At 56.9% G+C, this 21,833-nt stretch overlaps 4 protein-coding genes and 1 long non-coding RNA gene across 8 annotated transcripts in view; 3 read left to right on the top strand and 2 right to left on the bottom strand.

The window, feature by feature from the left end:
- LOC139604945 (zinc finger protein 436-like) overlaps window positions 1-19,762 on the bottom strand; it is a 135,889-nt gene extending 116,127 nt beyond the window's left edge. Inside the window, exon 1 of the mRNA XM_071456289.1 lies at window positions 19,624-19,762. Coding sequence (XP_071312390.1) covers window positions 19,624-19,713 — 90 coding nt within the window. The 5' untranslated portion in view covers window positions 19,714-19,762. The remainder of the gene's footprint in view (window positions 1-19,623) is intronic.
- The window catches only part of LOC139604951 (zinc finger protein 436-like), a 325,479-nt gene that overhangs the window by 90,396 nt on the left and 213,250 nt on the right, over window positions 1-21,833 (top strand). The gene's annotated exons all lie outside the window — the stretch shown is intronic.
- Window positions 7,042-21,833, top strand: part of LOC139604962 (class II histocompatibility antigen, B-L beta chain-like) — a 35,453-nt gene continuing 20,661 nt past the window's right edge. Inside the window, exons 1-5 of the mRNA XM_071456309.1 lie at window positions 7,042-7,218; window positions 7,575-7,844; window positions 9,218-9,502; window positions 10,107-10,213; window positions 10,314-10,358. Coding sequence (XP_071312410.1) covers window positions 7,134-7,218; window positions 7,575-7,844; window positions 9,218-9,502; window positions 10,107-10,213; window positions 10,314-10,322 — 756 coding nt within the window. The 5' untranslated portion in view covers window positions 7,042-7,133 and the 3' untranslated portion in view covers window positions 10,323-10,358. Of the gene's footprint in view, window positions 7,219-7,574; window positions 7,845-9,217; window positions 9,503-10,106; window positions 10,214-10,313 lie in introns of the transcript that reaches the window.
- Window positions 10,789-21,833, bottom strand: part of LOC139604960 (zinc finger protein 436-like) — a 126,936-nt gene continuing 115,891 nt past the window's right edge. For 2 of the 4 annotated variants that reach the window (XM_071456305.1, XM_071456304.1), the window contains exons 2-3: window positions 12,857-12,922; window positions 10,789-12,702 (exon numbers count right to left, since the gene is read on the bottom strand). In XM_071456305.1, the coding sequence (XP_071312406.1) occupies window positions 11,864-12,702; window positions 12,857-12,878 (861 nt within the window). In that variant the 5' untranslated portion in view covers window positions 12,879-12,922 and the 3' untranslated portion in view covers window positions 10,789-11,863. Of the gene's footprint in view, window positions 12,703-12,856; window positions 12,923-16,956; window positions 17,495-21,833 lie in introns of those variants that run through there. The other 2 variants (XM_071456306.1, XM_071456308.1) reach the window with 2 other exon arrangements.
- Window positions 20,559-21,581, top strand: LOC139604991 (uncharacterized). Its single transcript, XR_011684197.1, has 2 exons — window positions 20,559-21,411; window positions 21,442-21,581. It is a non-coding gene; the product is annotated as an uncharacterized lncRNA (long non-coding RNA).

Below are 21,833 nucleotides of genomic sequence, written 5' to 3'. Positions count from 1 at the left end.
CCTGGCAGCCACGCTCCATCCCCCGGGGCATCCCGAGGCTCTCCCTGCCTGGGCAGCGCAGGGCTGGGCTGTGTTCTCCGGCCTCTCCCGCAGCCCCTCAGCTCTGGCTGCGCTCGCTCTTTGCCAGATGCAGCCCAGGACCGGACACAAGAACAGGAAGCCGCCCGTGGCCACTTGGGCAGAACAGCGCAGGTACCTGCGGCCATCCCCACCTGGGCTGGGCCTGCTGGCACTGCTCAGCCAAGCACCAGGCTTGGAGCGCTCCATGGATTCTCCCTCTCTTGCTGCCCTTCTCCTGCAGCCCCTCTGTGAATTCATCACGTGCCTTTGGCAGGAAGAGACCGCCGGTGCGGGCACGGGCGTCTTGGCCAACCTTCCGTTCCTTGATGCCGAGATCGATGCTGCCATGCTGGATTTGCTTGTGGAGAAGGGTGTCTCCAATCCAATGCAAGTAAGCAGCCTGGGGCAAGGGCTCGATGGCCCCAGCAGTGGTGCAGCGCCTCGAGCCGGCTCTGCCGGGCTCCCTCGGCCTTTGAGGCCCGGCCCAATGCGGTTGGAAGGGAAGCACTTCTCAGGGGGAGTTGCTGCTCTGGCAGCTCTCCAAGTCTCCCCGTGCCCTCTGCAGGTGCCCGCCATGGTGAGGTCCATCCACCAGTGGCTCACGGCCAATGAGGCTGCTGGGCACAGGCTGGACAAGGCCCTTCTGGAGCTGACCGAGGAATACCCCTCGGACGTGCTGATCACCCTCTTGCGCTGGGCCCCATCGTGTGACAGGTAGGGCAGCCCCACGTGCCTTGAGGGCTTCGGGTTCACCGGCCCATCACCCTGTAGAGCCTGTCCCTGCTGACTGCCAGACAGGCGGGCAGTTCCAGGATCCTCTGGCTCCTCGGTTTTCCAGGGCTGCCATGTCAGCTCCTGAGCCTGGTGCCACGCTCCCTCCCTGCCCCTCGGGGCCTGTACCCACGTGGGCTGGCTGACCCCCTGGCTGGCCAGGGGCAGTGGGCAGAGGCAGGGCTGAGGGCCAGCGCGGGGCCCTGCAGCTGCCCAGGCCACGGTGCTGTGGCCGAGCCAGCCCTGACACAGAGCTCTGACCCCACAGAGCTGCCGCCACCATGTGGGGAACCATCATGTCCTCGAGCAGGACTGCGGAGCCGGCGCTGCGGCTACTCCTCGATGTGCTGAGTGCCTGGCCAGTGCACAGCGTGTACACCTCCGATGGGGACAACGCAGGAGTCTTTGCCCTGGCTGTGAGTTTCTGCTGCCGGCCTTTGCCAGCCCCCAGGCCGCCTCTCCAGCAGCCAGCTCTCTGTCCTCCCCCCAGCTGTATCCCCCTGCCTCAGGCACTGGGCTGAATCCTGCCTTAGGGGCAGGGTTCAGGGACACCAGGCTGGCTGCTCCCCCCGTGTCTCCCCCGGCCTCTCCCTGGCATGCTCAGGCCCTGCCACGTGGATGTCTTGGCACTGAGACTTGTCTCTGGCTGTTTTATTTCTTGCAGGCAACCGTGGCCCTGTGGAGAGTCTTCAATCTGGCCTGGCGCTCACCTGTGGTGCTGGAGTATTTCTCCAATCTCTTTCTGCGTCTGCTCTTCCAAGCTTACATCAGCATGCAGGATATGCCAGAAGAGGTTGAGACCTTCTGGCAGGGATGCCAGGAGCAACACGGCCTCTCCGCCAACCCCAACAGGTGCTCCGTGCCAGTCCTCCCAGTCTCCCCATCCCTCCCACGCCCCCAGGGCAGGAGCTGGGGCTCCCAGCGTGACCTGGGCTTTGCTCTGCACACAGCTTTGCGCTGCAGACCCTGAAGGCCCTGCTCTGCCAAATGCGCTATGAGCACGTGGTGCTGTCCATGGAACGCAAGCGTGCCTGGGACACGCTGCTCTGTGCCGACACCCACCACTGTGCAGTGCGTCTGCTGGCCAGGTGAGACCTCGTTCTCCCCACCGCCCCTCTCCTTTGTGCCTGCAACGCCCCACACAGTCCCCGTGCTCATGGGCAGCAGGGCCTTGTCACCAAGGGAGGCATGAGCAGACTGGAAAAGGCTGGCACAGGAGGCTGCCCGGGAACAGCCGCCTCCCAAAGCGCCCTCGGGATGCTCGGGAGCAGACCAGAGCTCTGCCAGTCAGCCCTGGGAGACGTTTGCCTGCCCGGCCCAGGAGCAATGGTGCCTTTTTCTCCCTGCCAGGGAGATGCGCCGTGTCTCCATCATCTGGTGTTGCGGCATGGCATCCTGCCTCTTTGACCTGCTCAGCCAAGGCATTTCAGACTGGGAGCTGCCCGCCCTGGCCTTCCTGGTGGAGGTGAGCCCCATGGCCAGCGCTGCCTGGCTGAGCTGCCTCCCAGCCCTCTGCCCTCTCGTAGCCGCAGCTGCCTGGGACGCTGCCCGTGCCCTGTGCTGCTGCCTTGGCTCGGCCCTGTGCACTTCTGAGCTCCTGCCAGCTGGGCACCTCTGTGCCTGCTCTCTGCCTGCCCTGTGCCTTTCAGGTCCTGGATTGCCTGGACTTGAGCGAATGCGGTAAAAAAGTCCTGGAGATCTTGACAAGGCACCTGCAGAGCGAGTCCAGGCAGATGCGTCGCGTGGCGCTGCGAGGCCTCGTGGTGCTCACCTCGATGGTGAGAAGGAGGCAGCAGCTGAAGCTGTGCTGGCAGCGTGGGGCTGGGGCAAGCAGCCCCTTGGGCTTAGCTGGGCTTTGGCAGCTGTGGCAGCTGCTCCCAGCTCTCCAGGGTCGCTGTTCAGCTGCCTGAGTGCTTTGGGACAGGCCTTGGGCCTCTGAGCCCTGCAGCAGCAGCAGCAGCAGCAGCAGCGTGGGGTTGCCCAGCCTTGTTTTGCACACAGGATCCAAGCATGTACAGCCTGACTGAAAGCCTTGGGAAGCTACTGTGGGATAGGGATGAAGACATCGTGGAGAAGACCCTCATTGTGCTCAGCCTCCTGCTGCTGCAGAAAGACCTGGCAATAGCCAGCCCCATCGCCCTGCAGCTGGCTGAGGCACTCTGGCACCTCTTTGACAATGTGAGGCTCTGTGCCCCCAGCCACGGGCACTTGGGTGCTGCCTTGGGCCTGGGCACAGGGAGGCCTGGAGCAGCTGATGTGGAGGGCTTTGGCTTCCTTTTCAACAGGACAACAGCCTTGTGCAGCTGCTCTCCATTCGCCTCTTCCAAGACGTGATTGCCTTGGTAGTGGCAAAGGGAGAAAAGCCCCTGAAGAAGCACGTGAGCCAGAGCCTGCTCCCACTCTTCTTCCACTGCCACGATGAGAACGGGCGTGTGGCACAGGTGAGGCCTCCTGGGTGTCCCCATGGAAGGGAGCTCAGCTGTCTCCCCAGCCCCTGGCACCTGACGGGCTCCAGCCTCCTCCTGGCCTTGGCACAGAGATGCGGGTCCGGTGCCCTGGGCTGCGGTGCCATCTCTGGGTCTCTGCTGCTCTGCAGGCCTCTCGGGAAACGCTGCTTTCTGCAGTAAGCTTCCTGAGGAGGAAGGATCTCAAGCAGCCGCTGCAGACGGATCAGATGTGGAGATTTGCCGAGTGCTTGGTAAGGACAGACGGGAATGCCCAGCCCAATCCCTGGAGAAGCCGCCTGCCCCCGGCGCCCGGTCTGTGGGGCTGGCAGCTGTGGCCCCTGCCCAGTGCCGCAGGCAGGGGCACCAGCCTGCGCCCCACACGCCGCTCCCTTGCCTGGGCCGTGCGGGCTCGTCTCCAGGCTCCTGTGGCCCCAAGGCCGGTGCCGATGGAGGCCCGAGCCAGCCGGGCTCTGCTGCGGGGCGGCACCGCGGCTCTCCGGGCCCTCCGCCCCGTGCCGAGCCCGGCGCCTGCGGCTGCTGGCCGGGCCTCAGGGCTCTATGGGCAGGGGGAGCAGTGGCGGCCGTAGGCAGCGCCCGGCCCAGGGGCAGGGCCCGCATCAACCCTTTCCCTCCGTGCCCCGCCGCTCTCTGCAGCTGGCAGAGGACAGGAGCCGAGCGGCCGAGCAGCTGCGCCTGGCCCTGCCCTACGTGCGGAGCGCACAGGAGCCCCTGCGAGAGGCGGCCGTCAGGTTCATGGGTGAGCGCCGAGCCCGGCTCCCTCCCCGGCCCGGTCCGCCGCAGCTCGGCCCCAGCCCCGCCTGCTGCCCCGGCAGCAGGATCCGGGCGCGGGCATGTGCAGCCCCGGCTGGGCTCGGCATTGCTGCTGCCGCCCTCTGGCAGCCGTGGCCTGGGGCGGCAGCGTGCGCCAGGGGCCCGGGCTGAGCCCTGCCGGGCCAGCAGGGCGTGTGGCCTCGGGGCTGGCAGCGCCCGTGGGCGGCAGCTGTGGCTCTGAAGGCCGGACACGCTCTGTGTTCCCCAGGGATGGCCGGGCGCTTCCTGACAGGGCAGCAGCCGCACTTCCGCATCATCTGCAGGGGTGAGTGCGGCCCGCGGGCTCTCGCCGGGGGCTGCCGCTGGCACCTGCGTTCCCTGGCCCGCCCGCCCACGGCTCCGCTCCCTGCGCGCCCCAAGGTGCCCACGGCACAGACACCTTGCAGGCGCCTGGGGGACATTCCTGGCCAGCAGCTGCCAGCTCGTCCTTCTTGCCTCCTGCTTCCTCCAGGCCGTGCCAGGAGCTGCGTGCTATGCACGAGCCTGGAGGCTCTCCCCAGCTGCCCGCAGATCCAGCCTCTGACTGGGCCTCTGTTTCTCTCTCTGCAGCCCTTCAGGACATGACGGATGACACCAGCCCTGCCATCTCATGCCTGGCGCTTCAAGCTCTGTACATCCTTTTAGCTCTACAGAGCGTTCCCTGCTCCCGACTCCAGAAGATGCGAGACCAACTGCGCCGCCTCTGGCACTCGCGGCCTTTGCTGTGTGGCCGTGGCTGAGTGTCCTGCTGCGGCGCTGTGCAGAACTGCTCCGGGAGGCTGCGTCTGCTGGGGCCACCTGAGCCTGCGGGGAACACCTCTCCTCTGCCAGCACTTCCTTTCCCTTCACCCCCTAGAGGAACATTAAATTGCTGTTGTTGGATAGCCGGCTGTCCAGGAGCTTTCTCTTGGTGCAGAGTGTCTTCAGGCCAATGGGGAAGAGGGGGAAAAGGCTGCTTGGTCTGCGCAATTTGCCCAAGCGTGCGGTGTGGAAGGGAAAGTGTGGAAGAATGGCTGGAGGAAAAGGGCCATGGATCCGTGGAAATGTTGTACAAGCAAGCCCCATGATAACTGAGCATACATGTTAACTGAGCAGCTTGGCATAAGTGGGCCGCACTTAGCATAACCAGGCCGCACGCCATGATAGGAAGATGCTGTGTCCTGCCTGCTGACAAGGTCGAACGGGCAAGGACAGCAATGAGAATAGAAACCATAAAGTATGCATAACCACAAAGTAGGAGGAATATGTAAATGTAATCTCTTGCTTTAAACCAAGAAACTCACAACAGGTATGAGCAATTAAACCAAGAAACTAACGACAAGTATGCATAATTACTGGAAAACTATATAAAAGTACCGGTGTACTCAAGATAAACCGAAGCTTGCTTTGCCAATCATATTGATTGATTGCTTGTCTTCCCTCGCCGCCATCAGGAGGGGGCTGTGGGATGCTGAGAGGGACAGGAGGGGCTTTGGTGGCTCCTGGCCAGGACAAAAAGGGATCGGGGGGAGGTTTCAGGGGGTCCTGGCTGGGCTGGGGGCCACAGGGAGGGCGCTGGGAGGGGCTGGGGGTGTCCCTGAGAGGTTTTGGGGGTGCTGAGCCCAGTGGACCCCCCAGAGATGCCGCCGGACACCGCCCGCAGCAAGATGCTGACGGGCATCGGGGGCTTCGTCTTGGGCTTCGTCTTCCTGGCGCTGGGGCTCGGCTTCTACGTGCGCAAGAAGGTCAGGGCGGGTGCCATGGGTGGCGTCCCGGCCGTGGCGGAGCGTGTGCGCTCCCGCCGGGGCCCCCAGCCCGGTGTCACCCCCTTTTCTCTGCCCACAGAGCTCCTGAGCCGCCGGCGGCCGCAGCCCCTCCCCGTGGGCTCGGGCCCGGCGGGGACCCCCCGCTCCGTCCCCGCTCCGCTGATTTTGGGGGGGTCCCGTTTTCTCCCCAGCCCCGCTGGCGCTCTGCCCCCGCCCAGTGCCTGCTCCCAGTGCTCCCAATAAAGCTTCCCAGTTGGCCCCGGCGCCGTTTACTGGGGGGCGATGGGGATGGATTTGGGGGGGGGGGGGGGGGGGCGGGGGGCGATGGGACGGATTTGGGCAAAGGGAGGGGGAGAAAGGGTGGGGGCTGGGCCCGGGGGGAGCGGGAGGAGGAGGACGAGGAGGACGAGGAGGAGGAGGAGGAGGAGGAGGAAGGAGGAGGAGTAGGTGGGATAAGAAAGGAGGAGGGAAGAGGAAGAACCCCAAAGAAAAGGAAATACAGAGGAAGACGAGCGGGCAGGAGAAGATGACCCGAACGGGATTATTTGTTTTTTTTTTAATTTTATAGAAGTATAAATAAATGAATTAGTATCATAAGAAACGTTACTATAATATGACTTGGGTTACCATCACTTTATTATAATTTAAAAAGTAGTAAAAAATTGCTGGCATCCGTTGTTAATTAAAGTGTGTTTCTGAGACGGAGCGGGACAAAGGGATCCGAACAGAAAATTCCAGCGAACCCCAAAACGGCGACCCCGGCCCCCAAACCCCAGCTTGGACCCCCAGAACTGGGGTCAGGGTCAGGGCCAGCAGCGGCAGCAGCCGGGGGAGGCTCCGCGCTCCGTCCATGGCGCTCCGGGCACACCGGGAAGGGTCGGTGCTGCTGCCAGGAACGCGGATCCAAACTGGGGGGAGTGGGAACCGGGGAGCAGCATTCCAAAAAGCGGTCAGCCAATGGAAGACCGGGGTGTATCGCGCGTCACGTGTTGCCAGGTAGAGGGTTCAGAAATTGAGCGCCCTAAGAAATTCTGACCAATCAGAAAAAGGATCGTAAATGACTCTTCCGTTGCTGGGTAGAGCCTCTGGAAATCGGGCTCCCAACGGAACCGGCCAATTACAGAGATCGCAAAAATCACTTCGGCCAATGAAAACTAGCCCAAAAAAACCCCACAACCAATGAAAGCGCGGCCAAAAACCACGCCCGACCAATCAGGGAGCGCGTCCCTCATGACCCCGCGCTGCTCCGGGCTGGTTCTCGCAGTTGGGCGCGGTTGGTTTGGGGTGGGGGTCGCCGGCCATGGGGCGAGGGGCGGCAGCCGGGGCCCTACTGGTGGCACTGGTGGTGCTGGGAGCCCCCCCGGCTGCGGGCGCGGAGCTCTCGGGTGAGCGGGGTGCGGGAGGCGCTGGGACAGGGGGGAGAAAGGGGGAAAGGGGACGGGGGGACCCCAAAACTGAGCGGGAGGGGGCTGGGGATTGGGGAATTTTTTTAAAGAGTGGAAAATAGGCAAAATGGGGGAAATGGGACCCCAAAAATCCTATCGGGAGAGGATGGAGGTGGGAGGGGAGAGGATGCGGAAGGGGAAATGGGGGAAGGGCGGCAAAGAGGAAGCGGCAGCGCGGGCAGGAGGGTCCCGTGTCGGCCGTGGGGCACAGGGGGTGCGGAGTGGGGATCCGGGGTGGGCCCCGGAACTCTGGGGGTGCTGTGGGGGCACCACTGAGCTGTGTCCCGCACTCACAGGGGTGTTTGTGAACCTGCAAAAGGCCGAGTGTTCCTTCATTAACGGCACGGAGAAGGTCAGGTTCGTGGAGAGGCTCATCTACAACCGGCTGCAGTACGTGATGTTCGACAGCGACGTGGGGCACTACGTGGGGTTCACCCCCCATGGGGAGAAGAATGCCAAGCGCTTGAACAGCGACCCAGCCTTACTGGAGTACAAACGGACTCAGGTGGACCGGTACTGCCGGCACAACTACGAGGGGTCCCACCCGTACCTCCCGGTGCGCCGAGGTGAGCGCGGGGCAAAGCGTGTCCCCTCGGGCCCTGCCCTGCCAGTGACCATCCCAGTCAATCCCAGCCCCCACCAGTCCCTTCCAGTATATTCCCACTCACTCCCACTCCATTCCCAGTCCCATTCGAGTCCATTCCCAATCCATCCCAGTCTATCCCACTCCCTCCCAGTTCCTCTCAGTTCATCCCAATCCCTCCCAGCCCATTCCCAGTCCATCCCAGTCCATGACCAGTCATTTCCAGTCCATCTCAGTCCCTCCCAGTCCATTCACAGTTCAATCCCAGTTCCCTCTCCAACTTCCACCCTCTCTCCCAGTGCCGAGTGCCCCTCCCATCTTTCTCAGTTCCACTCCTGTCCTTCCCAGTCCCTCCCAGTGCGTTCAAATCAGTTCCCAGTCGATTCCCAGTTCACTCCCAGTTCACTCTCAGATCTCCACCCACTCTCACAGTAACCCCCATCCTCTCCGACATCTCTCAGTGCCACCCCAGATCAGCCCAGTGTATTCCCAGTACATCCCAGTTCATTCCCAGTCCCGCCTTGTTCCTTCCCACTCATATTCAGTCCATTCCCATTCCATTCCCCATCCGTTTCAGTTCATTCCCAGTGCCTCCCAGTCCCTCCAAGTGTACTCCCAGTCCATCACAGCCCAGTCCCAGTCTCTCCCAGTCCCTCCCAATCCATTCCAGTCCATTCCCAGTCCATTCCCAGTCCATCCCAGTCCCTCCCAGTAGCCCCCAACGCGTCCATTTCAGCGACGCGTACAACTGACGCTTCTCAGCCAATCAGACCGCGTCTCTCTTATGACTCATCTGTTGCCAGGCAGACCCGCAGGGCCGAGTGCCCCGCGCTGGACTCGGCCTCCCAGTGCCGCGCACTCCATTCCCAGTTCCTCCCAGTCCATCCCAGTCCCTCCAAGGCCATCTCCAAATCCTCCCCAGTCCCTCCCAGTACATTCCCAGTCTATTCCCACTTCATTCCCAGTTCACTCTCAAACCTCCATCCTCTCTGCCGGTTCCCCCGATCCCCTCCCGTCTCTCTCAGTGGCAACCCAATAAATCCCAGTCCATTCCCAGTCTATTCCCAGTTCACGCTCAGACCTCCACCCCCTCTTCCAGTGCCCCCCATCTCCTCCTGCCTCTCTCAGCGCCACCCAGCTCCCTCCCAGTCTACACCCAGCGCCTCCCAGAATATTCCTAGTCCATCCCAATCCATTTCCAGTCTACTCCCATTCCCTCAAAAACCTGCCCAGTGCCTTCCAGTCCCTCCCAGTCCATTCCCAGTTTCTCCATTCCCTCACAATCCATTCCCAGTCCCTCCCAGTCCATTCCCAGTCCCTCCCCAGCCCAGCCCAGCCCTCCCCTCTCTCTCCCAGTGCCCCCCAGCGTGTCCATCTCGCTGGTGCCCCCCTCGAGCTCCCAGCCGGGCCCCGGCCGCCTGCTCTGCTCCGTGATGGATTTCTACCCTGCTGCCATCCAGGTGAGGTGGTTCCAGGGCCAGCAGGAGCTCTCGGAGCACGTGGTGGCCACCGACGTGGTCCCCAACGGGGACTGGACCTACCAGCTGCTGGTGCTGCTGGAAACGCCGCCCCGGCGCGGGCTCACCTACAGCTGCCAGGTGGAGCACGTCAGCCTGGAGCAGCCCCTGAGCCGGCACTGGGGTACGGGGGAGCCCCTGGGGGCGCTGGCAGAACCACTGGGCTCTGCTGGGAGCCACTGGGAGGGAGCTGGAGAGAGCCGGGCTGGGACTGGGAGAGGCCCTGGGGGCTGGGCAAAGGCTGGGAAGGGGTTTGGGGGATGCTGGAGAGGGTGGGATGGGGATGGGGGGGTCCTGTTGGACACTGGGAGGGAGTTTGGGGTTTCTGGGTGTGACTGGGAGGGAGTTTGGGGTTTCTGGGTGTGACTGGGAGGGATCGCAGTGAGCCCGGAGGCGCTGGAAGGAGATCGGCGATGGCAAAGCGGGGCTCGCCATGAGCTCGGTTGTGCTGGGCACAGACTGGGAGGGCTCTGGCTGAGTCCTGCTGGGGCTGCCAAGGGACTGCGAGAGGCTTTGGGGCTCCTGGGGCGCTGAGGGCAACTGGGAGGGGGCTGTGGGATGCTGAGAGGGGCGGGAGGGGCTTTGGTGGCTCCTGGCCAGGACAAAAAGGGATCAATTGGAGGTTTCAGGGGGTCCTGGCTGGGCTGGGGGCCACAGGGAGGGCGCTGGGAGGGGCTGGGTGTGTCCGTGAGAGGTTTTGGGGGTGCTGAGCCCTGCGGACCCCCCAGAGATGCCGCCGGACGCCGCCCGCAGCAAGATGCTGACGGGCATCGGGGGCTTCGTCTTGGGCTTCGTCTTCCTGGCGCTGGGGCTCGGCTTCTACGTGCGCAAGAAGGTCAGGGCGGGTGCCATGGGTGGCGTCCCGGCCGTGGCGGAGCGTGCGCGCTCCCGCCGGGGCCCCCAGCCCGGTGTCACCCCCTTTTCTCTGCCCACAGAGCTCCTGAGCCGGCGGCGGCCGCAGCCCCTCCCCGTGGGCTCGGGCCCGGCCGGAACCCCCCGCTCCGTCCCCGCTCCGCTGATTTTGGGGGGGTCCCGTATCTCCCCCCAGCCCCGCTGGCGCTCTGCCCCCGCCCAGTGCCTGCTCCCAGTGCTCCCAATAAAGCTTCCCAGTTGGCCCCGGGGCCGTTTATTGGGGGGCGATGGGGAGGGATTTGGGGGGGGGCAGTGATGGGACGGATTTGGGCAATAGGAGGGTGACAAAGGGTGGGGGCAGGGCCTGAAGGAAGCGGGAGGAGGAGGAAGAGGAGGAGGAGGAAGAGCAGCAGCACCAGATCCCCACGGTTTCCCCGCCCCGCCGGAGCTGCAGCCCCCCCAGCCCTGTCAGCATCGCCCCCTCCCCACATCCCGCAGTGAGCGGGAAGAAGCTCAGCCCTGGTTAAAAATCTCTAATTACTTTAAAATAACTAATACTTTTTAATTTTAATAACATTTTATTTTAATATATGAAAACATCTCTATAATTTACATTTATATAATTTAAAAAAATTAATTGTACTTAATAATCCCCTTGACCTCTTGATAATAAAATTGTGTTTCTGTCACGATCCCTCCTCATGGACGGGTTTCCTGATGGGGGATCTTGTTGGATGAGCGGAAGAAATGCGGCACTCAATATGCGTGATCAGCAAGTCTCCAACTTTATTGATAGCTCACACATATTTATATTGGTGTTAATGTGGCTTATACATATTGCAAAGCTGAGCTCATTATTGGTTAATTACTTCTCGGTCAACCACGCCTACTTCTATATTCTTATGGTTATTTTGTTACTACTTCTACATTCTTGTGGTTATTCTGCTGAAAATGTCCTCATATTTTTGGCATGAGACCTTCTCCTCTATCCAGTTGTTGCACCAAGGGCACAATGTCCCTGTCAGTGGTTGGACACTGACTGCTGAATCCTAGACTTGCCTCCTTCTAACTTAACCAACGCTATTATGTCGACGTGACCTTTCTCAGCTGGCCAGCTGTCCACAAAGCTCTCCACACTGGAGCGGTTAACTGGAAACCTACAGGTAGAATCAGGCTTTGGTATTGATGGATAGCTCAAATCTTTAGGCCTGGGATCATGGTTACGCTCTATTGTTAAGGTCAGCATTATAGTGAGCATTATAGCTTTGTTACTAGTATTAATTTTGCCATGTTTTTGCATATGCCTACAGAACATGGTGCAAAAGATGGTATCTGCTGCATTTAATCAGACCATGCTTGTTCAACAGAAAAACGGGGGAAGTGTGGAGAGCTTCAGATATATTCAATCAATTTCCTTCATTTAACCCAGTTTGGGGTGTTTTTAAAGGATGAAAGTGAAGCAGAGGAAAACTAATTCCAAACCAAAAGGAGAAGCAGCCAGGTGTGGTCCCGACATGGATCACAGGGAATGTGAGTGACCAGGGCTGTGCCCAAAGTGCCTCCTCCAGTGGGGGATGGAGCTGGAGCAGCGCACGAAGCTCTGCCCGCACTCGGGGCACTCGCAGGGCTTCCCTTACCGGTGCCTCCGTTGGTGTTGGGTCAAGTTAGAGCTGCTGGAGAAGCTCTTCCCACACTGGGGACACTCGTAGGGCCTCTCCCCTGTGTGGATGCGCCGGTGCCTGGCGAGGGTGGAGTTGTGCTTGAATCCCTTCCCACAGTCAGGGCATTGGAAGGGCCTCTCCTCTGTGTGAATCCAATAGTGCAGGAGGAGATAGGAGCTGGTCTGAAACCTCTTCCTGCATTTATCACACTCGTAGGGCCTCTCCCCAGTGTGGATGCGCCGGTGGGTGATGAGGGTAGAGTTGAATTTGAATCCCTTCCCACACTCAAGGCATTGGAAGGGCCTCTCCTCTGTGTGAGTCTGATAGTGCTGGAGGAGATGGGAGCTGGTCTGAAACTTCTTCCCACACTTGGAACACTCATAAGGCCTCTCCCCAGTGTGGATCCTCTGGTGGCTGATCAGGTTGGAGCTCCGGCTGAAGCTCTTCCCACACTCCCCACACTCGTAGGGCCTCTCCCCAGTGTGGGTTCTCTGGTGCCTGATCAGGTGGCAGTTCCACCTGAAGCTCTTCCCACACTCCACACACATGTGGGGCTTCTCCCCATCATGGAGCTGCTCATGGAGCACCAGCTCCGAGCTCTGGCTCCATCTCCGGCCGCCTTCCCGGCCCAGGCTGGCTCTTTCCCCCTCACATCCCCGCCATCTGCGTTTGCAGCCCCTCCTCGTGCGGCAGCTCCGGGGCTTTTCCTCCCCGTTGGCTTCCTGCGCCGTGGAGCCGCTCAAAACGGCCTCTGCCACCAGGTTCTGCCGCGGGCATTTGTCCTCCCTGCTCTCCATGCTCAGCTCCTGCTCTGGGGGAGGAAGGACAAGGACAGCATGGGATTTGCCTCCGTGCCACAGGCAAGGGCAAGGAGATCCCCCCAGGGCTGAGCTGCAGCCAGGGGCCCTGCTGGGCTGGGAGATGGAGCAGCACAGAGGGGAAAGGGGCACTGACTTCCTCCTCACCTGCCTCAGTGTCCCGGGGCATCTTCCTCTTCCTCGCAGCCTCCCTGGGGTTGGCAATGGGAAATCCTGGTTTGGGGAAAACAAGGGATGAGCGCGTTTGTAGGAGCGTCGGGGGGTAGGACGGTCGGGACAGACAGAGACGAGAGATCTCTGCAGCCAGGCCCTGGAACTTGCGGTTGATTGCAAAGGGCCTGGGTGCAGGGCCCTGCTTGGAGCTGCCAGGCACAGCTCGGAGCAGGCCCGAGAGAAGAGAGGGGTAGAAAGGATGAGAGTGTGAGAGAGTAAGAGGGGAAGAGCGTAAGAGAGTAAGGTTCCTGTTACAATACAATAAATCTTCTGTGTTGAATATTCTATTTCTCACTAGCCAATCTAGTACAAGATACAAATCCTATAGCATTTACATACAGCCTGTAAGAATCACTACATCACCATACTGTGTTACATTTTAAACCCTAAAAACTCCTCTTTAAACCCCTTCTGCTGAGCTAGTGGGGTCTGCTCTGACCCTTGGATCGATCTGCAAGCAGAGGGAGTTGTTTCATCAGAAGGGGATTACCTTCAGTTGGGCCACACCATTGGTTTCCAGTTGTTCACTAACTGAGGTATCTCAAAGCTTTCTTTCATTTCAATCTTCCTTATATTTTCTATATTCTCAAAATCTTTTGCCAGACAATAATATTTATAAGGCTTTCCTGTTTCATCTTCCCCAACACACACTGAGTTTGAAGGTCTCTCTGCCTAAGTCCATCTCTACAAGTCATTGGCCATCTGGGCTCAAGAAAAACCTCCCAAACACCAAGATTCAGCCCTGAAAAAGCCTCCCAGGAGTTCCCTGTCCCTGGACCCATCCCTTTGGTGTTCGGGGGCTCCCCCCTGTCCCAGCTGCTGGGGTCACGCTTGGATTGGGGGTCCCCCTTCTCCTCGGTGCCCACCCTGCCCAGGCTGCTGCCAGTACCAGCAATGCCAAAAGCTCCCCCCGCTTCGCTCTCCCCATTTCGGGATGCCGGGGCTCTTTGGGAGGGATGCGCTGCCCTGCCCCGCGGGAGCCACCAGCGCCCCTGCCGGCCGTGCCCGGAACTGCACCCAACGGGAAAGCGCCGCAGCCGAAAGGCCGGGACTGGCTCCGGGCTCTGTTTGTTGGCACTGCCGGAGCTGGTGTTCTTTGTTTGCTTTATTATACACACTAGTAAAGAACTGGTATTCCTATTCCCATAGCTTTGCCTGAGAGACCCTTGATTTCACTAGTCTAAAAATTAAGAGGGAGGGGCTTTGCATTCTCCATTTCAAGAGAGGCTTTTTCTGCCTTCCCAAGCAGACACCTGTCATGTAAAGCAAGACAAGCACCCACAGGCACTGAGGGGGGCTGCAGGAGGGGCAGAAGAAGGCCCTGCAGCACTTGGGCACAAAGGCCCAGCAGGTGAGTGCAAGAAGGGAGCAGCAAAAGGCCAAGCTGAAGGCAAAGGCCAGGGCAGAGCTCCTACAGCCCCTGAGGGATCAGCCCCAGGGCCCAAGGGGGCCCCAGCACCCAGGGCACGGGCTCGGCCACAAGCACCCGGCAGAGGCATTGCCCTCCTCGGCAGGGGACAGCCCACCCAAACAGCCCCTGGCAAGGAATCAGGGCTCCAGCTGCAGGGCACAAGGACACTGCAAGCACAGACAGCAGCACCCTCAGGACCAGAAAGTCCACCCCTTGATGGACATGGATTGGCAGGGCTGTCACAGCTCCCATCACACCAGGGACCCTCCACACTGGAGCCCTTGAGAACATTCAGGTGGGTCTGCATTGAGAGGAGGCCTCTCCTGATGGACACAGGAGCCTCTCAATGCAATCTGAATCTTAGACCTAAGGGGGAAAAATGCAAAAAATTTGTTTGATTAGTGAGGGGATAAGTGGGAAAGATGCATGGTTTTATTCAACCACTATTAGTAGATCTGGGAGATGGATTTGAAATCCATGAATTTTTATTTGCTCCTAATTGTTATCATGATTTACTGGGAAGGGATTTGATTGCTAAACATGGAATGCAAATTAATATTATAAAAGGTGATACAGAGGCCAGTTCTGTTCTACCTCTGTGTCAAATGTCTGGCCAGACCTATGCTGAAGTGAACCCAGAAGTGTGGGCAGCCACAGGAAAATAGGGAAAATTAGATATGGAGCCTCTACAAATTACTTCAAAGCAACCAGGACAAGCAATACCCTGTTCCAGGGGAGAGAAGGAAGGGCTCACAGCCTGGTATTGAGTCCCTGTAGAAGACAGGGCTTTTGGAGCCAGGGGTGTCTCCCTGTAACACTCCTATCCTGCCAGTCAACAAACTGGATGCATGGACAGGAGGAGGAAACACAGAATTTTCAAGTGTTAAAATGAAGATGAAGTGAGGCGGCTGCCCTGGCCCTTCCAGACAGGGTAAAAGAATCTGAATTATAGGTGGATGTTAAACAGGGTCTTGCCAAAGGAATTTTTGTGCTAAAATGTTTAACCCAGTGGCCAGAGAGCAGCCTCATTGTCTGCAGAATTCTGCAGCCACAGCTTTCATGGGAGCTGAGGCCTGAAATCTGATGACAACAGGAGGATCTCCTAGAGTTCAAGTCTGGCAGCAAGTTAAAGCTTTGACAACCAAAAGAGCCTCTAAATGGATGAGCAGGGCTCGGTTATTACAGTATGAAACTTGTTCAATGGCACAGGAGGATTCAGAACTGAGGACAGGGCAAGGGTTTAACCCAGCCTCCTGTTTGAACAGCCTGGAGAGGGGCTGGCAAGGAACCCAGGACTGCACTCAAGGGACAGAGCTCCAGACCCAGGCTGGGAGAGATTGATGGGACATTCCCTGGCCTGAGGGACAAAATGTGTTTGTGGATGGCTCTGCAAGGGCAGCAGAAGGGAAAAGAGCTACAAGACAGGCTGTTATTAAGGAAGGGGAATCAGACAAAGCGCAGGTCACCGCCCCATGCTCAGCTCAACCCAAGGAGCTCTGGGTGCTTCTAAGAGCCTGGCACTGAAATGCCCTGGGCAGGAAGGCTTCAATATCTTCTGCTGACACCATGGCACCTAACAGGGGGGCAAAAGCAATTCTGACTGCTTCAGCAAGCACTGGATCAGAGATCAAGGTAGATTCTCCCACAGGAAGCTGGGCTGGCACAGAGCCTGCCCTGGCACTTTGCTGTTGCCAACACCCAGCCAGGACATCGGCTCCTGCCTAAGGAGTGCAAAGCAGCACCACTGGTGGCCAAGGGGCCCATGCCAAGTGTCCCTGAGGCCAGAAACAGCCGCCAGCACAGCTGAACACGGGGGGACCCCTCAGCCTGGCCTCAGGGGCTCTGAAGCCCCGGAGATTTGCACTTCCCGCCTGCAGCAGGACCATGGCAGCCGCCCCTGAGCCTGCCCTGAAGGCAACGCAGCAGCAGCCAGGGCTCCACAGCGGGCCAAGCCCCTGGGCCTGCCCACAGATCCTCTGCTCAAACCCTCGGAAATCCTGGCCACCCTCCTCTGGCACCTCCAGCCACTGCGGCCAAGCCTTGCTGCCACTGCTGCAGCTCCAGCGCTGGCTGGGCCTGCACTGCCACAGCTGCTGGGGAGCACCACGGCACAATTCCACTCTGGGGCTCACTCACACCCACACTCTGGGCTGACTGCGACTGCATTGCTGCAAAATGTACCCATTTTGGTTCTTTTAAATCTTCTTTCTCTGCTCCGGCTTGGTTTGTCTTTGCCTTGGGGAAAGGAATTTTAAAGGTTTTATTTAAGGGGTGTTACACCACTCAATGGAGATGAGTTCAACATCTCCACAGACTGGGAATAGCCCAAAAGACACCCACAGAGATAACGACCAGCAACAAAACATCAACGCCCAGCAGCAAACAGCAACCAACAGCTACCCCAGACACTGCCCCCGGCACAGCTGGAGACACCTGGTCTGGAAAAGGCTGAGAAGGAAATCCACGAGTGTGGACCGAATTCACAGCAGAGGGGAAGAAATCCGGGTCCAACAGGAAACCAAATACTAAAAACTTACACAACTTGGAAGCAATGAACATTAAACCAGGGGATTTAGATTGGTTCAGACTACATAAAGTTTAGGAAAAATCCAGTAAAACTCACATGCCATGGAATGATTTTCTCCGCAGAGCCGGGTTATTTGTGAAAGAAATTATTTCTGTTGCAAATCCTGGCCAGAACCAAGCAATGCCTTGACTCTCTAACACTCAAGAGATTCTTGGAGAGTTTTTGTTTTCCCTGCAGCTTCAGTGACAAAATTACAACATGAGAAAAATTTTTCATAAAACTCACACTTTATATTTTCAGGTGGGTTTGGGACAGAATTGTGAGAATCAGTTTTTGGTCTGGGTTCTTCCATGTTCGCCTTTATGCTGCATGTGAAAAATGCATCTATTTTATGATTGGCTTTTCGCAAATATTGAAATGAATATTATATGTTTTGTGTTAGAAAGTAATGCTGTATTAGTTTTCTTAAGTACTGTGTTAAATATAGTTTTAGATTATAAAAATTGTTTAAATAGAAACGATGCTATGCAGGATACTTTTTTAAAAAGAAAGGACTCACAGCGAGATAGCAGCCACAGGACACCTACATCTTTCAGAGAAGAATTTATGGCCCTCTTATCAGAAGAAACCAACTTCTTCCCGCCTCGAAGGCACTGTTATGATTTGGAGGAAGAAGCTGAGGATGACCAGACAGAATCCTGTATTTGAATGGAATTTATGCATCAGGTATGAAGTGTATGAATATGCAACAGGCTATGGTTTTTAAGGGTTAATCCTTTGTTAACGGGTGTCCTTTTGAGGCTCGTGCTGCCCAGCAAAAGGTACCGGGACATCCGTAACACTTTGTATTTATTGTCTCATATTGTCCTAATTCAGTTTGTCCAAATTATTATTACTCTAATTGTATTACTATTTTTATAACCATTTTATTACTATTAAACTTTAAAAAATTTTAAAAACAAGTGATTGGCGTTTTTAACACTGCATTTTGCAAAATTGAAGAGCATTACCATAATACTTTTAACTCGTAAATAGTTGATACTTTTTGCAAAAAAACCAGATTCTGTGGGGGGCCACACGTGACTCACGAGGTGGCTGCCCTGGAAGAGAAGCTTCATTCCAGGCAGCCTGCAGAGGAGCTTTAGAAATGCAAATGAACACTGCTGGGCAAAGCCTGGACAATGGACCTGGGTCTCTTGCCTGGGGCAGGAATTGGGCTGATTCCCTCTGCCCCTCAGCCCAAGCTCTGCCTGCTTGCACTGATGGAATTTGCACAGCTCAAGGCAGAGCCCAGGGTGAGGATATCTGACCCTGCAACAGAAACGGGTGAAGCTGCAAAGGGAAACAGCAAATGGAGAATGTTGGGAAAACTTCACTATAAATAAATGGGGGGGGAATCATCCCTCTGCCCACTCCAACATGTGCTGTCCCTGTCTGTGTTATATACAGCGTATAATAGAGCACTGGGAATTTTTTGCTACCAAAAATTCAGGGAAATCAGTTGGGAATCCAAGTATTTGATGATTTAATTAGAGAAAAGCAGTCAATTGATGCAGCCCTGGCTGGAGAGAGCGGACAAAAATGGGGAAAGGCCACCAGAACAAATCCGACAACACCATGGACCGGCCCCTGGGAACCCAAACTAATTCATATCAGGAGCCACAGAACCCATTTCTCATTTCAATGGCATCATTAGATTACAAGCTGCCCTGGGAATAACCAACCAGACAGCTCCAGCTCCTGACCTTCCTGCTGAGCAATCCACTGAAATGAGGAACACAACATTTCACCATGGGATGGGATCAGATCGTCTGTTAGCAGAAAAAAGAGGAGTTTGTGGAAAACTAAATGACTCAAACTGCTGTTGGCATTTAGATGACAAAGGAAAAGTGCTGAAAAAAAAAACCAACGGAAACAAAAAAGCAGCTCATGTATTGGTCCAAACGTGAAAAGGATGGGAATGGGACACGGTTTTGTGGCTCCCTGGCAGACCATGGGTTAAACGAATGCTGTTTCTCCTCTGATGTGCTACAGCAACTCTCACCTTTTTACCGTGCTCCACACCTTGAGAGTGCAGCTCATTCAGCAGCTGAGCGAGGGGCCAGGGGCTTGTAGATAAGGAAGTAACGGGCGAAACCACCAGCTTCAATAATTGTTACTAATTAACATGGACTGCTGCTCACAGAAAGTCCCGCTACATTCCTGAACTTCGAGAACAACCAAGACTTAACAGAGCCGTGAATATCGGCTGTTCTACAAAAGTGGGGTTGCACATTAACGAGGACATGCAGTTGGCAGATGTGGAAGTCTGAACCTTTCAAGTACCTCAGCCAAAGGGAGAGGGAGAAGCGGCCGGGAAAATGAGGATAAAAAGGAGGCTGCGAACTACAGCAATGGCAGCGAGCGCACGGCAAATGCGCCACGGCCTCTCCCTCTGCTCAGCAATAAAGTCACTTGTACAGGACTCCTCTGTCTCCTCGGGGCACAGAAACCTCCGGCCACGTCAATTTCCCCGCACAGCCCCGGGCACGGGGCAGCCGCCTCTGTCCCAGCCACAGCAACCGGGCCGAGCCACCGCTGCTCCGGCAGCGGCTCCTGCCGAGGCAGCGGCCGCAAGGAGACCGCGGGCAGCCGCTCCCGCAGCGCCCTCACGCCAGCGGCAACACGCGCCGGACACGGCACAACGAACCCGCCTGAGCCCCCTGCCGCCCCCGCGGCCCGCAGCGAGCCCCGAGCCCCCGCACAACCCAGCGCGGCTCCCACCTGCGCTGCGGCCGCCTCCCAGCTCCGCCGCCGCCTCACCGCGCTCCGGCCGCTGCCGCCGCTCCCGGGCCCGCACACACGCTCCGCCATTGGCGCCGCTGCCGAGCCACGGCCGCCCTCAGGCCGCCACCGGGGCCTGCCCCGCCCCGCTCCCACCAATCAGCGCGCCAGAACCACGACTGACGGCACCGTCGGCCAATCGCAGCCAGGGGCGGGCTCTGCACACGGCACAGCCTCGCCCCGCGCTCTCAGGGTCCCCCGGGCTGCGTGAGGGCAGAGCCGGAGATGAGGAACAGCCCTGGAACGGGCCCGGGCCCGAGGGGGATTGAGCTGAAAACACAAACAAACTGCTCCGCACCTCCCGCCACGGCTTTCCCGTCACTGCGGCTCCGGTGGCTCCGGCTCAGCGGGAAGCCCTGGAGCCTCACTTCTCCTACCCCTAATTAGGAGCAGCAGTGCATCGCTTTGATTTCCCCCAAAAAGGGAAAACTGCCCCAAATCCCTGTGGATGAGTGAGGGATGTTATAAAATTGACTCAAAACGAGCAATTTCCAATCAAAGAATTTATTAATTATTGAAGCAGTTATACTACGTAAGCAAAGGCTCAGCGCTGGGCGACAGGGGAGTCTCAGCTCCACCTACTGCTGCCCCAACTAGTTTCTGATTCAGTCCTTTTATCCTCTCCATCCTTCAGGAGTCCATGTTATCTCGGAGTTCTCTGCGCCTGTGCTGGTTGTTGCTAGAGGGTCATCCTTCTGTCTCCTGGTGGTCGGTGATAAAAGGCTGCGGAGTCTTCCTCAGCCGCGTCTTCTTCACCCTATGTCTTTATTTGGTGACTTCTCCGTGGAAAATTACCAAAATCTTATGATTAACGCAATATGTGCCCTATCAAGCTTCAGCAAGCAAATGTCCTGCCTTGCAAACTGTGTCCTATCAAGCTTAAGCAAGCAAATATCCTGCCTTGCAGACTGTTTATCTGCCCCTGCCCCTTCCCCAGCTTTTCCCTGGTCGTTATCTCTGTGAGTTATCTGCTTGTACCATTTGTCAGCGGGAAAGGTTTCCCTGCTGGGTGTTAATCTGCCCCTGCCCTTTCCCCAGCCTTTCCCTGGTCGTTATTTCTGTTAGTTATCTGTTTGTACCATTTTCTGGGTGGGACTATGTGTGGGCTCCTGCAACCCCTTCCCTGGTATCCTTGTAGCTCATATCTCATGAAGTAGTACAGAAATAGTCAGCAGACAACTCTTGTAACACACTGGTCTCTTTTTCGTGATGAACAAAATGTAGTCCTTCATCTCAATCCCCCCTTTGTTTTGATACTCAATTTTGTTCATCAAAACGCTCTAATTCCCTTTTGCTAAGCTCCAGAGATTCTTCTGGATCATCCATCTTCAAGGTTTCGTATTTTGCTCGTATGAGCATAAGGTGAGCAGCTTCTAATCTGCCTTTTACAATGCTAATCAATTTATTAAAAATACAAGGGCCAAACGTGAGTCCCAATAGTAAGAGAAGTAGTGGACCCGCTATCGTTGATAATAAAGTTGTAAGCCAAGGAGAATAGTTAAACCAAGATTCATACCAGCTTTGGTGTTTTTCCCTTTCTCTTTGTCTTCTTTCTAGCCCCTCCCTTAGTTTTGCCATTGAGTCCCGTATAATTCCGCTCTTGTTTACATATGTGCAGCATTCTTCTCTTAAAGCAGCACATAGTCCTCCTTGTTGCAGGAATAATAGATTTAACCCCCTTCGATTTTGTAAGGCTACCTCTGCTAGGGAATCTAATGATTCTGTGAGGTCTTTGATGGAGGGTTCGATCCTCCTGAGGTCTTCATCTACAGAGGCTCTTAGTTCTTGGAATCCTCGGTGTTGCTGTATGAGTGAGGCTATTCCTGTTCCTGTCCCGGCTGCACCTATTCCTAGTAACATTGCCACAGTGAAGGTTGTGAATATTTCCCGTTTCACTATGTGGGGTCCTATATTTTGATATTGTTCATAAACGTACTCTACGGGGTGGTAAAGGACTCTGGGTACTATCAATACTTGAATGCAAAAGTCACTGGATTCATTAAATCGGTCTATATTTATACATGGGGTGACTCCGAGAGTGTTACAGACCCATTTAGTATTTGCTGCTGGCAGTATCCAGCTGGCAGGTTTCTTAGGGTCACTCAAATTCCCCATAACCTGACATAGATGTCGTTTTTCCACTGGTACTC

Source organism: Agelaius tricolor, unplaced genomic scaffold (genome assembly GCF_023055355.1).
Source record: "Agelaius tricolor isolate 1412-34295 unplaced genomic scaffold, bAgeTri1.0.p SCAF_57, whole genome shotgun sequence".
Lineage (NCBI taxonomy): Eukaryota > Metazoa > Chordata > Aves > Passeriformes > Icteridae > Agelaius > Agelaius tricolor.
The sequence above is the reverse complement of the archived record's forward strand: the minus strand, read 5'-3'. Positions and strand labels throughout refer to the sequence as shown.